The following is a 15,000-nucleotide window of genomic DNA, read 5'->3' on the forward strand; positions in this document are numbered from 1 at the left end:
AAGTAACAGCAAATGTAATGTTCCATTTTAGTTTCATTTTTATCTCTGTGCCTTCGGGTGTCTTAATTTTTTTGCGAGGTATAATGGGTAATTGGCAACTGAAGCTTTTTTTCCCATCTGCGTCGTGTGGACGCTCCTTGTTGTTGGGAAGGGGGGAGGGGGAGGGGAAGGGGAAGGGAGGGGGGGTTTCCCTATACTCTATTTCCCCCTTATTCCTCTTTCTTCCTTCTCCTTCTCCTCCTCCTCCTCCTCCTCATTCTCCCCCTCCTCCTCCTTTTTCTTCTTCTCCTCCTCCTCCTCCCCCTCCTCCTCCTCCTCATCCTCATTCTCCCCCTCCTCCTCCTTTTTCTTCTTCTCCTCCCCTCCTCACCTCCTCCTCCTCATTCTCCCCCCTCACTCCTCTCCTCCCCTCCTCTCTCCTCCTCCCTCCCTCCTCCCTCCCTCCTCCTCCTCCTCCCTCCTTCTCCTCCTCCGTCTCACCCCTCCCCTTTGTTTTATCTTCCTCCTCCTCCTTCTTATTCTTATTCTCATTCTTAATCTTTTTTCTTCTTTTCTTATGCTTACTCTTCCTCCTCCCCCCCTCCTCCCCCTCCTCCTCTCCCCCTCCCCCTTTCTCCTCCTCCTCCCCTCCTCCTCCTCCTCCCTCCTCCTCCCCCTCCTACTCCCTCCTCCTCCTGCTACTCCTCCTCCTCCTCCTTCTCCTCCTCCTCCTCCTCCTCCTCCCTCCTCCTCCCCTCCTCCTCTCCCTCCTCCTCCTCTCCTCCCTCCCTCCCTCCTCCTGCTACTCCTCCTCCTCCTCCCCTCCTCCCTCCTCCTCCTCCTCCTGCTACTCCCTCCTCCTGCTACTCCTCCTCCTCCTCCTCCTCCTCTTCCTCCTCCTCTTCCTCCTCCTCCTCCTCCTCCTCTTCCTCCTCCTCTTCTTCTTCCTCCCTCTTCCTCCCCCTTCTCCTCCCTCCTCTTCTCCCCCTTCTTCTTCTTCTCCCTCCTCCTCCTCCTCCTCCTCCTCCCCCTCCCTCCTCCTCCTACTCCCCCTCCTCCTCCTCCTCCTCCCCGTCCTCCTCCCTCCCTCCTCCCCTCCCTCCTCCTCACTCCTCCTCCCCTCCTCCCTCCTCCTCCTCCTCCTCCTTTCTTCTTCCTCCTCTTCTCCCCTTCCCTCTCCCTCCTTCTTCTCCCCCTTCCTTCTTCTTCTTCTCCTCCTCCTCCTTCTCTTCCTTACTTCCTCCCTCCTCCCTCCTCCTCTTCCTCCTCCTCTTCTTCTTCCTCCTCTTCCTCCCCCTTCTCTCCCTCCCTCTTCTCCCCCTTCTTCTTCTTCTCCTCCTCCTTCCTCCTCCTCTCCCTCCTCCTCCCTCCTCCTCCCCCTCCTCCCCCTCCTCCTCCCTCCCCCTCCTCCTCCTCCTCCTCCTCCTCCCTCCCCCTCCTCCTCCTCCTCCTCCTCTTCCTCCTCTCCTCCTCCTCTTCCTCCTCCTCTTCTTCCTTCCTCCTCTTCCTCCCCTTCTCTGCTCCCTCCTCTTCTCCCCCTTCTTCTTCTTCTCCTCCTCCTCCTCCTCCTCCTCCTCCCCCTCCTCCTCCTCCTCCTCCCCCTCCTCCTCCTCCCTCCTCCCCTCCTCCTCCTCCTCCTCCTCCTTCTCCTCCCCCTCCTCCTCCTCCTCTCCCCCCCTCCCCCTTTATTTTTACTTCTTTCATGCCTCTTGTCACCTCCAGATGTTCTTGCCTTTGGCCTTTCATTTTTTTTCTAATATTCTCACAATTTTTTTTTCCAATAACATGTTTTTTTTCATCTGCAATTTCATGTGTTCTTACTTTTATTTCGTTAGATCTCTGTCTCTATCTTTTTCTTAATATTTCTGTTTCCCCCTAAATTTCATACGGCCTTTCAATATTTCTCTGGATCTCTCTAAGCCACTTTCTAGAAACGCAACAAGGTATTCCATCTCTCTCACTAATTATCTCTTTCTTACTAATCATTTCTCTCTCTATCAATTTATGTCTCGCTTAATTACAAGTTATCTCTCTCTCTCTTTCTTTCTTTCTTTCTTTCTTTCTTTCTTTTTTTCTTTCTCTCTCTCTCTCTCTCTCTCTCTCTCTCTCTCTCTCTCTCTCTCTCTCTTTTTCTCTCTCTCTCTCTCTCTCTCTCTCTCTCTCTCTCTCTCTCTCTCTCTCTCTCTCTCTCTCTCTCTCTCTCTCTCTCTCTCTCTCTCCCTCTCCCTCTCCCTCTCCCTCTCCCTCTCCTTCTCCCTCTCCCTCTCTTCCTCTCTCCCTCCCTCCTTCCCTCCTCCCTCCCTCTTCCCTCCCTCCCTCCTCTCCCTCCCTCCTCCCTCCCTCCCTCCCTCCCTCCCTCCCTCTCTCTCTCCCTCTCCCTCCCTCTCTCCCTCAATTATTAATCATGTCTCTCCTTTTTCCTCTCCCTCACCGCCACCGCCCGGAACAACAGCAGGGCCTCCACCACGCGCTGGGCATGGTGGTGGTGCAGAGCGACGGCCATCTGGCGGCGGTGCTGGAGATGTACCGGCGGGAGAGCGGCGAGAGCTTCCACGAGGAGGACGAGGAGATCGTGAACTCGTACCTGGTGTGGGGAGGGATTGCCCTGCACTACGCCGAGCTCTACCACAGCATGGTCAAGCAGAGGAAGCTCAACGACTTCATTCTGTCTGTCGTCAAGTGAGTTGGAGGGAGCGGTCGTCTTCTTCGGAGCGTCCGTTTTCTTTGATGGTTTTCCTGTTTTCTTTTTTTGGAGGGGGGACCTCTATATTTGATTGCTTTTTTATTTTGTCTATTTATTTTTTTGGTGTTGTTGTTCTTTTACTTTGTGGGGATGGTGATAGGGAGCGTGAGAGGTTTTTTTTATATATTAGGTTTGATTTTTTATTTCGATTTTGATCCAGCTAAGGAAGATATCAAATGAGTTATGTGAAGCGATCGTTTTGTTTGGTGCGTCCGTTTTCTTTTATGTTTTTTTTCCGTTTACTATTTTCGGGGGAACTGTTTTTTGTATTCAGTATTCTCTATTTATTGTTTGCCTTTGTTGTCTTTTTATTTTGGAGAAAACAGTAGTGGAGAATGAGAGAAGTATTTTATTTAGTCTGATTTTTTAAAAGTTTCTTCTTAGTTTTGAGATTTGAGAGGCTGTTGAGTTCTCGTTACTTATTTGATTACTTTTTCAAGTGGTTTTGTATTGGCAGAGAGGTTGCTTCTATGTGGATTTGTCTTTTTTTCTATTTTTTCCCTCTTTTTGATTTTTGAGTGTGTGGGGACCTTTTGTAATTATTTCTTTATTTCTTCTATTGCTTGGGTCTAATGATAATTTTACATTTTCTTACTTAATGGAATTTGATAATAGCCCTAATTAGGCCTTTGTTAACATCGTATATATATATATATATATATATACATGTGTGTGTGTGTGTGTGTGTGTGTGTGTGTGTGTGTGTGTGTGTGTGTGTGTGTGTTTGTTTATCTATTTATTTATTTACACACCCATATATATATATTTACATGTGTGTATGTGTCCGTGTGAATCATCTTTATTTGATTTTCTCATTATCTAAGGATTTCTATCGTCAAAATTATTTTTTAATTGAACGTCCTCAGTGCATTAAATTGTTTCGATGGAAAATGAAATACATAGCGCACACCACTAATGAGCTAAGTTGATGAGGTAATTAGTTGAATCAACTTATCAACATGATTAACATAGCAGCGTAACGAAAACGTAATGAGGCAGACTGATTATAGAAGTTTCCTGTAAGATTGAGGTCATTACAAGGAACCAATGAGCGCACAGATCTTGCTTTTAATGGCCAATCACAGGGACGAGGAGTTATGACGTAACGAGATGCCTTCCGATCACAAATGCATAATGACGTAACGGAATAGAAGCCAGTTATAAAAGATGTCCAAATAAAAAATGCTCCAATCACGGAAGTGATTCGCGGCGTGACGTAAGGAACCCGTAAACCAATCACCAAAGTCTCACAGTTCAAACTAACCAATCATGGAGACGATTCACGCCGTGACGTAAGGAACCCGTAAACCAATCACCGAAGTCGCACTGTTCAAACGGACCAATCAGAACTCTTTCTGCCGACGCTTCTGAGTGCAAGAAAGGCACAAAACTCTCACTTCAACATGTCGGAGGATTCACCGTTAAACAGATAATTGGGTTTCCTATGGCAATTTGGCCGGGAAAGGAGGAGGAAAAGGAAAAAGAAGGAATGGGAGAGAGGAAGGAAGAAGAGGAGGAGAGAGAAAATTATATTAAATTGTTAACACTGGTTGCCATGGGGAACAGTGTCACTTTGGTGGTCGGGTGATCTAATGTGACATGGCTTTATTATTTTTTTTTTTTTTCCTTTAGATACACGGATATAATGGCAGTGATTTTAACGGGAAACGAAACGAGATTTTAAAACAATCTGCGAATAAATTACTACCCTCTTCATCAAAGCTTTGGTCTCTTTATTCTTACGTGCACTTAGAGCGATGGAAGTGGGAGACACGGAGGGAGGGGGGGGGGGTAGCGGATGAAATGGAGAGAGGGAGAGGGATAGGGGGTGGAATGGGCGTGAAAGGACGAGGCAGAGGAGGGGCAGGGGAGGGGGGGGTGGAGGAGGGGGGAGGCAAGGATGTTAAAAGCCTTGATTTCAAACGGATCCATCTACGGACACACTGCGCTCGGGAGGTCTTCTCGGAAGCAGGGGCCGAGTGTTCCATTGTGCTCTCTGTGCTTGTGTAGCGTGTATACCCTCCCCCCCCCCCACTTCCCATATCTCTCACGTACACACACGCACACACACCCGCTGAAGTTAGATAGTTTCATCCGATTCCCCCCCCCATCTCCCATATCTCTCACGTACACACACGCACACACACCCGCTGAAGTTAGGGAAGTTTCATCCGATCCCCCCCCCATCTTCCATATCTTTCACGTACACACACGCACACACAGCCGCTGGAGTTAGGGAAGTTTCATCCGATCCCCCCCCCCCACCTCCCATATCTCTCACGTAACACGCACACACACCCGCTAGATTTAGGAAGTTTCATCCGATTCCCCCCCATCTCCCATATCTCTCACGTACACACACGCACACACACACCCGCTGAAGTTGAGGAGGTTTATTCGATTCCCCCCCCCCCCCCCCCCCCCATCATATCTCTCACGTACACACCCGCTGAAGTTAGGGGGGAAGTTTCATCCGATTCCCCCCCCACCTTCCATATCTCTCACGTACACACACGCACGCCACCCGCTGAAGTTAGGGGGAAGTTTCATCCGATTCCCCCACCTCCCATATCTCTCACGCACACCCGCTGAAGTTAAGGAAAGTTTCATCGATTCCCCCCCCACCTCCATATCTCTCACGTACACACACGCACACACCCGCTGAAATTAGGGGGAAGTTTCATCCGATTCCCCCCCCCCACCTCCATATCTCTCACGTACACACACGCACATACCCGCTGAAGTTAGGAAGTTTCATCCCATATACGTACATACACACATATAACCGCTGAAGTTAGGGAAGTTTCATCCGATTTCCCCCCCCACCACATCTCCCATATCTCTCACGTACACACACGCACACACACCCGCTGAAGTTAGGAAGTTTCATCCTATCCCCCCCCCACCTCCCATATCTCTCACGTACACACACGCACACATACCCGCTGAAGTTAGGGAAGTTTCATCCCATATACGTACATACACACACATATAACCGCTGATTGAGAGTTTCATCCGATTTCCCCCCCACCCATCTCCCATATCTCTCACGTACACACACGCACACACACCCGCTGAAGTTAGGGAAGTTTCATCCGACCCCCCCCCCACCTCCCATATCTCTCACGTACACACACGCACACATACCCGCTGAAGTTAGGGGGAAGTTTCATCCGATCCCCCATCTCCCATATCTCTCACGTACACACACGCCACACACCCGCTGAAGTTAGGAAGTTTCATCGATTCCCCCCACCTCCCATATCTCTCACGTACACACACGCACACATACCCGCTGAAGTTAGGGGGAAGTTTCATCCCATATACGTACATACACACACATATAACCGCTGAAGTTAGGGAAGTTTCATCCGATTTCCCCCCCCCCACCACATCTCCCATATCTCCTCACGTACACACACGCACACACACCCGCTGAAGTTAGGGGAAGTTTCATCCTATCCCCCACCTCCCATATCACCTCTCACGTACACACACGCACACATACCCGCTGAAGTTAGGGAAGTTTCATCCCATATACGTACATACACACACATATAACCGCTGAAGTTAGGGAAGTTTCATCCGATTTCCCCCCCCCCACCCATCTCCCATATCTCTCACGTACACACACGCACACACCCGCTGAAGTTAGGGAAGTTTCATCGATCCCCCCCCATCTTCCATATCTTTCACGTACACACACGCACACACAGCCGCTGAAGTTAGGGAAGTTTCATCCGATCCCCCCCCCCCCCTCCCATATCTCTCACCTACACACACGCACACACACCCGCTTAAACTAGGGAAGTTTCATCCGATTTCCCCCACCTCCCATATCTCTCACGTACACACGCACACACCCGCTGAAGTTAGGGAAGTTTCATCCGATTCCCACCCCCACCTCCCATATACACATACACACATATAACCGCTGAAGTAGGAAGTTTCATCCGATTCCCACCCCCCTCCTCCCTTATCTTTCACGTACACACACGCACACATACCCGCTGAAGTTAGGGAAGTTTCATCCGATTCCCCCCCCCCCCACCTCCCATATCTCTCACGTACACACGCACACACACCCGCTGAAGTTAGGAAGTTTCATCAAATTCCCCCCCATCTCCCATGCTCTCTCACGTACACACACGCACACACAGCCGCTGAAGTTAGGGAAGTTTCATCCGATCCCCCCCCCCCACCTCCCATATCTCTCACGTACACACACGCACACATACCCGCTGAAGTTAGGGAAGTTTCATCCGATTTCTGAGGGTTTTTTAAGTTGATTCAACACGTTAGGATTTACGAAAAGTGTAGTTTGAAGATAGTTTTAAACATTTCATTTTTTATTTTATTTATATATTTTTTTCTGTGATCATTGCGAACTTGATTGGTTCTTTTTTATATTTTTTTCTGTGATCATTGTAAACTTGATTGGTTCTTTTTTATATATTTTTTCTGTGATCATTGTAAACTTGATTGGTTTTTTTATTTATTTTTTTTTCTGTGATCATTGTAAACTTGATTGGTTTTTTTATTTATTTTTTTTTTCTGTGATCATTGTAAACTTGATTGGTTTTTTTATTTATTTTTTTTTCTGTGATCATTGTAAACTTGATTGGTTCTTTTTTATATATTTTTTCTGTGATCATTGTAAACTTGATTGGTTCTTTTTTATTTATTTTTTTCTGTGATCATTGTAAACTTGATTGGTTCTTTTTTATATTTTTTTCTGTGATCATTGTAAACTTGATTGGTTCTTTTTTATATTTTTTTCTGTGATCATTGTAAACTTGATTGGTTCTTTTTTATATTTTTTTCTGTGATCATTGTAAACTTGATTGGTTCTTTTTTATATTTTTTTCTGTGATCATTGTAAACTTGATTGGTTCTTTTTTATATTTTTTTCTGTGATCATTGCAAACTTGATTGGTTCTTTTTTATTTTTTTCCTGTGATCATTGTAAACTTGATTGGTTCTTTTTAATATTTTTTTCTGTGATCATTGTAAACTTGATTGGTTCTTTTTTATTTTTTTTCTGTGATCATTGTAAACTTGATTGGTTCTTTTTTATTTTTTTCTGTGATCATTGTAAACTTGACTGGTTCTTTTTTATTTTTTTCCTGTGATCATTGTAAACTTGATTGGTTCTTTTTAATATTTTTTTCTGTGATCATTGTAAACTTGATTGGTTCTTTTTTATTTTTTTCCTGTGATCATTGTAAACTTGATTGGTTCTTTTTAATATTTTTTTCTGTGATCATTGTAAACTTGATTGGTTCTTTTTTATTTTTTTCCTGTGATCATTGTAAACGGTTGATTGGTTCTTTTTTAATATTTTTTCTGTGATCATTGTAAACTTGACTGGTTCTTTTTATTTTTTCCTCCTGTGATCATTGTAAACTTGATTGGTTCTTTTTAATATTTTTTTCTGTGATCATTGTAAACTTGATTGGTTCTTTTTTATTTTTTTTCTGTGATCATTGTAAACTTGATTGGTTCTTTTTTATTTTTTTCTGTGATCATTGCAAACTTGATTGGTTCTTTTTTATTTTTTTCCTGTGATCATTGTAAACTTGATTGGTTCTTTTTAATATTTTTTTCTGTGATCATTGTAAACTTGATTGGTTCTTTTTTATTTTTTTTCTGTGATCATTGTAAACTTGATTGGTTCTTTTTTATTTTTTTCTGTGATCATTGTAAACTTGATTGGTTCTTTTTTATTTTTTTCTGTGATCATTGTAAACTTGACTGGTTCTTTTTTATTTTTTTTCTGTGATCATTGTAAACTTGATTGGTTCTTTTTTATTTTTTTCTGTGATCATTGTAAACTTGACTGGTTCTTTTTTATTTTTTTTCTGTGATCATTGTAAACTTGATTGGTTCTTTTTTATTATTTTTTTCTGTGATCATTGTAAACTTGATTGGTTCTTTTTTATTTTTTTTTTTCTGTGATCATTGTAAACTTGACTGGTTCTTTTTTTATTTTTTTTCTGTGATCATTGTAAACTTGATTGGTTCTTTTTTATATTTTTTTCTGTGATCATTGTAAACTTGATTGGTTCTTTTTTATATATTTTTTTTCCTGTGATCATTGTAAACTTGATTGTTTTTTTTATTTTTTTTTTCTGTGATCATTGTAAACTTGACTGTTTTATTCATTTATTTATTTTTTCTGTGATCATTGTAAACTTGACTGTTTTTTTTATTTATTTATTTTTTTCTGTGATCATTGTAAACTTGACTGTTTTTTTTTATTTATTTATTTTTTTCTGTGATCATTGTAAACTTGACTGTTTTTTTTATTTATTTATTTTTTTCTGTGATCATTGTAAACTTGACTGTTTTTTTTATTTATTTATTTTTTTCTGTGATCATTGTAAACTTGATTGGATCGCAAGGTTGTGGATGAATGGATGTCTGAGTTCCGGGTGCTGTGTATTCACTACCATTCACTACCAGGACGTATGAAGGATCTTTGGTCGAGTAAGTCTTCCGAGAGAGCGTCGAATATCTTCAGCTGCCTCTGGAGATAAATGATAATAATGATGATAATAAGAAGGATGATGGCGAGGATAATAAGGATGATGGTGATGAGGATAAAAAAGTATCGCGTTAAAAATCTAGATTTCCGGTGCTATCGACTTGTACATCTTCACTTGAAAAGCTCTCCTAACAATTTCTCAACTAAAACGACAATAATAAAGATGATGGTGATAATAAAAAGAATAATCGCGTTAAAAAACTTAGATTCCCGGTGTTATCGACGTACATATTCACTTGAAAAGCTCTCCTAACAATTTCTCAATTAAGACGATAATAATAAAGATGATGGTGATAATAAAAAAATCCCGTTAAAAAATTAGATTCGACTTGTATATCCTCACTTGAAAAGCTCTCCTAACAATTTCTCAACTAAAACAATAATAATAAGGATGATGATAATAAATAATAATGATGATAATAAAGAAAAAAAATCGCGTTAAAAACTTAGATTCCCGGTGTTATCGACCTGTATTTCCTCACCTGAAAAGCTCCCCAAACGATTTCTCAACTAAAACAATAATAATAAGGATGATGATAATAAATAAATAAAAATTCGCGTTAATAACTTAAATTCCCGGTGTTATCGACGTACATTTTCAATTGAAAAGCTCTCCTAACAATTTCTCAACTAAATAATAATAATAAAGATGATGGCGATGATAAAAAAATCGCGTTAAAAACAAATTCCCGGTGTTATCGACTCGTGTTTCCTCACCTGAAAAGCTCCCTTAACGATTTCTCAACTAAAAAATAATAATAAGGATGATGATAATAAATAAAACAAAATCGCGTTAAAAACTTAAATTCCCGGTGTTATCGACTCGTGTTTCCTCACTTGAAAAGCTCCCCAAACAATTTCTCAACTAAAACAATAATAATAAGGATGATGATAATAAATTTTTAAAAATCGCGTTAAAAACTTAAGTTCCCGGTGTTATCGACCTGTATTTCCTCACTTGAAAAGCTCCCTTTACGATTTCTCAGCTTAAAACATCGCTCAAGGTTCATAAGTTTTCGTCAGGGGGCTGCGGCTGTCAGCTGATCGGCGGAAGTGGAATGTAATGGCATCCTCGTCAGCATTCACTCCGCTTTCCATCTGGAGATTAGCTAATCTGCTGATCCATTCGTGTTTAGTGAGTGCCAGTCGTGTCGTCAGTGTGTTCGTGGATTCTCGCGTAGGGGAATATGAGCCTTATCGTCATTCGGACAAAATTCTGCAGAGGACAGTTTTTCATTATTGTTATTGTTAAGATCATTATTATCATTATTATTATTGCTGTTTTGTTGTTGTTGTTAATATTTTTATTAGTGTTATCTTTATTATCATTATTATCATTATCATTAGCAATATTTTTACCATCACCATCATTATCATCATCATCACCATCATCATTACCATCATCATCATCATCATCACCACCATCATCATTACCATCATCATCATTATCATCATCACCACCATCATCATTACCATCATCATCATTATCATCATCACCATCATCATTACCATCATCATCATCATCATCACCACCATCATCATTACCATCATCATCACCACCATCATCATTACCATCATCATCATAATCATCATCACCATTGCCATCATTATCATCATCATCATCACCACCACCACCATCATCATCATCACTATCATCATCTCACCATCATCATCATCACCATCCCTATTGTTACGAGCATAACGTGATCAGCGCCATCGACACCCCCCCCACCCGCCCTCCCTCCCCCTCCCCCCGCACCCCCCCCCCCCCCCCCCCCTCCTCCCTCCCGACCCCCTCGACCGACATCGACGGCGATCTCTCTACCCCCCTTCTACGATGACGTCACCGATAGAGTCAACCAGGAAGCGGATGTTCGAGTGTCCTTTGATCTTCCCTAAACTGCGGCGGGTCTCATGCGGGCGTGAAAGGAACGGCCAAAATACCTTCGCCATTAGGTGTCCCTCGGAGGATGAGAAGGTCCGCGGTGGCCAGGCGAGGGGAGGGCGGGGGCAGGGCAGGCGAAGGCAGGTAGGGCGGGGCGGGCGGGGGAGGGGATTTGGGAGGGGGGCGGAGGGAGGACTGGCGAAATGGCTCGAGTTTTGTCGTCGTCCGGGGTCGAGGTGGGGGGTGTTGGGTAGGAGGTGGGGGTGTTGGGGGTGTTGGGGAGTTCGGTCTGGGTATGAGGTGGGTGAGGGGGGGAGGGGGTAGCGGGTAACTGTGATCGGAAGTCTTCTCGAAATTTTTTTTTTCTTTTCTTTTCTTTTCTTTTCTTTTCTTTTTCTTCTTTTTTTCGGGAAATCGTAGATTAAAATATACAGTTTGATTATATGATAGTTGGTAGATCTCCTTAGAGAGTAACGACAGATAATCTTTATAGCCAAGGGTTAAGAGAGAGAATGAACTTACAACGTAGTGTTTTATTCATATGATGTTGAGACGAAGAACTTTCATCATAATCGGTCTAATCCACTTGATATTCACTTACAATAAATCATTACACATTTATAAATATATATCTCACTCTACATATATCCACCAGGTAGATAGATGGATCCAAATCAACCAAACAGATAGATAGATACGCGTGTATATCTATCTCTATCTATCTATCTATATCTATCTCGTCTGACTATTTCTTGTTATGATCTCATGTCCAAGGTGCCCCTCCCCCTCCCCCCCCTCCCCCGGGTAAGGAAGTTCACTACGGGGCTAAAACTTCACGTAAATGTCAACTCAAAATCGGGGGAGGGAGGGATGGGATGGTGATGGTGATGATGATGATGTGATGATGATGGTGATGATGATGATGATGATGATGTGGTGGTGATGATGGTGATGGTGATGATGATGATCGTGTTGATGGGGATGATGATAATGGTGATGATGTGATGATGATGATGGTGATGTGATGATGATGATGGTGATGATGATAATGGTGATGATGATGGTGGGGAGGAGAGAGATACTTTGCGTAGGAGAAAATATTTTTGGTGTTCTATAATTTCTGTCGATATGTTGCGTAACCGTTCAAAGGACGACTCGAGAGGCAATTGCTCTTAACATTATCATTATTATTCCTTTTTAATGATACGAATACGTCTCCGAAAATAACAAAGCCAAGGAATATTCTTCTCTCAATTATATTTGTAATTACCGTCTTTTCCACCCTCTTCTTCTGCTGTTTTTTTTTTTTTTTCTTTCTTTCTTTTTATTCCGTTTACCTCCCCCCTCCTTTTGGTTATTTTTTTTCTGTCGCAGAGAGATTACTGTCAATTATTTCTGCTGTCCTGGCAAAGCCTGCCGAGTGGAATAATGAGGAATTTTAATTATGATTTCCTTTTCGAATCATTACTCGGTGGAGAAATTCAGGAAAAAATAGCCTTTTTTTATGTACTCATGTTTATGCATATTATATAAGGATGTGTATATGATTATATATATATATGTGTGTGTGTGTGTGTGTGTGTGTGTCCTATGTATGTATGTCTATATATATTCATATCCCTTTCTCTCTTTGCCTCGCCCTCATTTTCCCGGACATCCGCCTCGCTTCCTCATCCGTACTCCCTCACCTCTCCCCCTCACTCTCACTCCTCCCCACTTCTCTCTCTCTCTCTTTTGATATATTCCTCCCATTACTTTTTGCCCCTTGAGTCGTCTCTCTCCTCTTTCAGTATCATTTTATTAACCACTTCCCTCCCTCCCTCCCTCCCTCCCTTTCGTCTCCTTCTCCTCACTGCGTCCCTCATTCTCCCTCTCAACATCATTCCACTCATCATTCCCCGCTTCGCCTTCTTTCGCCTTCAGTGTCATTCTTCTTACCTCCCTTCATCTCTCCCTTCGGCTCATTCTCCTCACCACCTCACGGCCTCTCTCCTCCCTCTCTCTCTTTTATATCTCATTCCCCTCGCCAGCTCCCTCCCTCTTCGCCTTTTATGTCATTCCCCTCACCTCTTCTCTTCCCTTTGTCGCATTCTCCTCACCTCCCTCCCTCTTACCCTTTCATCTCTCATCCCCCTCCCTCCCTCATTTTACCTCACCTACCTCCCTCCCTCATTCCCCTCCCTCTTCCCCTTTCATCTTATTCCTTCCCTCCCTCATTTTTACCTCACCTCCCTCCCTCCCTCCTCGCTTCATTCCCCATTTTACCACACTTCACTCTCTCTCTCCCTTTCATCTAACCCCCTCCCTCCCTCATTTTGCCTCCATCCCCCTCCCTCTTCCCCTTCCATCTCACCCCCTCCCTCCCACATTTTACCTCCACCTCCCTCCTTCCTCATCTCATTCCCCCCTCCCCCCCACCACCACCTCCCTCCCTTTCTTTCGTCTCTCACTCCCCACCCCACCCCCACCCACCCCCGCTCGCCTCACCGCCTCCCGTCTGCCCCCAGGTCGATCTTCCAGGACATGGTGAGCATGGACACGCTCATCATGAAGGTCATGAACTTCGCGCAGAAGCTGGTCTACGCCGACCGCGCCTCGCTCTTCCTCGTCGACGCCAAGAACCGGCAGCTCTACGCCAGGATCTTCGACATGGGCAGCGAGTTCGACGAGGACAACCCGCCGCAGGCCTCGAAGGAGATCAGGTAGGGGTGGGGGTTGGGTATAAAGGGTTGGGGGGGAGGGGTTAAAGGGGGTGGGAGGGAAGGAGGAGTTAAAGGGTGGGAGGGAGGGAGGGTTAAGAGGGTGTGGGGGAAAGGAGGGGGAAAAGGAGGGGTAAGGGGAGTGGGAGGGAGGAAATAGAGGAGGGTTAGGAAGTGGGAGGGAAGGACGGAGGGTGGTGGGAGGGAGGGAAAGGACGGGGAAGGGTGGGAGGGAGGGAAGAGAACGGAGGGGGTGGAAAGGAAAGGGGGAGAAAAGAAGGTGAAAGGAGGAGGGGGGAATGGGGAGGGAAGGAGAGGGGGAAAGAGGGGAAGAAGAAGGATTAGAGGGAAGGGGAAGGGAGTGGGGAGGAGAAGAGAAGGATGGAAGGGAGGAGGAAAGAGAGTTAGAAGGAAGGGAGTCGGAAGGAGGAGAGAGAGGGAAGTGTGTAGTGAGGAGGGAAGGGGGGAAGGCTATGGGACTGGGTGGAGAGAGGGGAAGGGGATGAGAGCGACAGTGGGTTGAGACTTGGGGGGATGGTGGGGGTTGGGAAGAAAGGGGGGCAGAGGATGGAGAAAGAGGGGGGGGCGATGGTGTAGATTGGTGGATTATTTTGTTTTCTTTTCTTCTATTTCCTTTCTTATGTCTGTTTCTGCTCTTCCGCTTGCTTATTCTTCTCTCTCTTCTTCCTTCTTCACTCATTTTTCTTCTTTTTTCCACTTTTGCTTGTGTTTCTTCCTTTGCTTCTTCTCCTTTTTCTTTCTCCTCTTCCTTTTCTTCTTCTTCCTCCTCTTCCTCTTCTTCTTTCTCTTCATTTTCTTCCTCTTTCTCCTCCTCCTCTTTCTTTTCTTCTTTCTCTTCCTTTTCTTCTTCTTCCTCCTCCTCTTCTTCTTTTTCTTCTTTCTCTTCCTTTCCTTCTTTTTCCTCCTCCTCCTCTTCCTCTTCTTCTTTCTCTTCCTTTTCTTCTTCCTCCTCCTCCTCTTACTCTTCTTTCTCTTCCTTTTCTTCTTCCTCCTCATCCTCTTCCTCTTCTTCTTTCTCTTCCTTTTGTTCTTCCTCCTCATTCTCTTTCTCTTCTTCTTTCTCTTCCTTTTCTTCTTTTTCTTCTTCTTCTTCCTCTTCCTCTCCTTCTTCTTCCTCCTCTCCCTC

At 44.1% G+C, this 15,000-nt stretch overlaps 1 protein-coding gene across 4 annotated transcripts in view; it reads left to right on the top strand.

Annotated features, from left to right (window-relative positions):
* LOC113816883 (probable 3',5'-cyclic phosphodiesterase pde-5) overlaps positions 1-15,000 on the top strand; it is a gene marked incomplete at its 5' end in the record, with an annotated part of 71,529 nt that overhangs the window by 15,173 nt on the left and 41,356 nt on the right. For 2 of the 4 annotated variants that reach the window (XM_070131137.1, XM_070131136.1), the window contains 2 exon segments: positions 2,432-2,658; positions 13,662-13,856. In XM_070131137.1, coding sequence (XP_069987238.1) covers positions 2,432-2,658; positions 13,662-13,856 — 422 coding nt within the window. 4 annotated transcript variants of the gene reach the window in all.

The sequence above is a fragment of the Penaeus vannamei genome, chromosome 16 (assembly GCF_042767895.1).
Source record: "Penaeus vannamei isolate JL-2024 chromosome 16, ASM4276789v1, whole genome shotgun sequence".
Taxonomy (NCBI): Eukaryota; Metazoa; Arthropoda; class Malacostraca; order Decapoda; family Penaeidae; genus Penaeus; species Penaeus vannamei.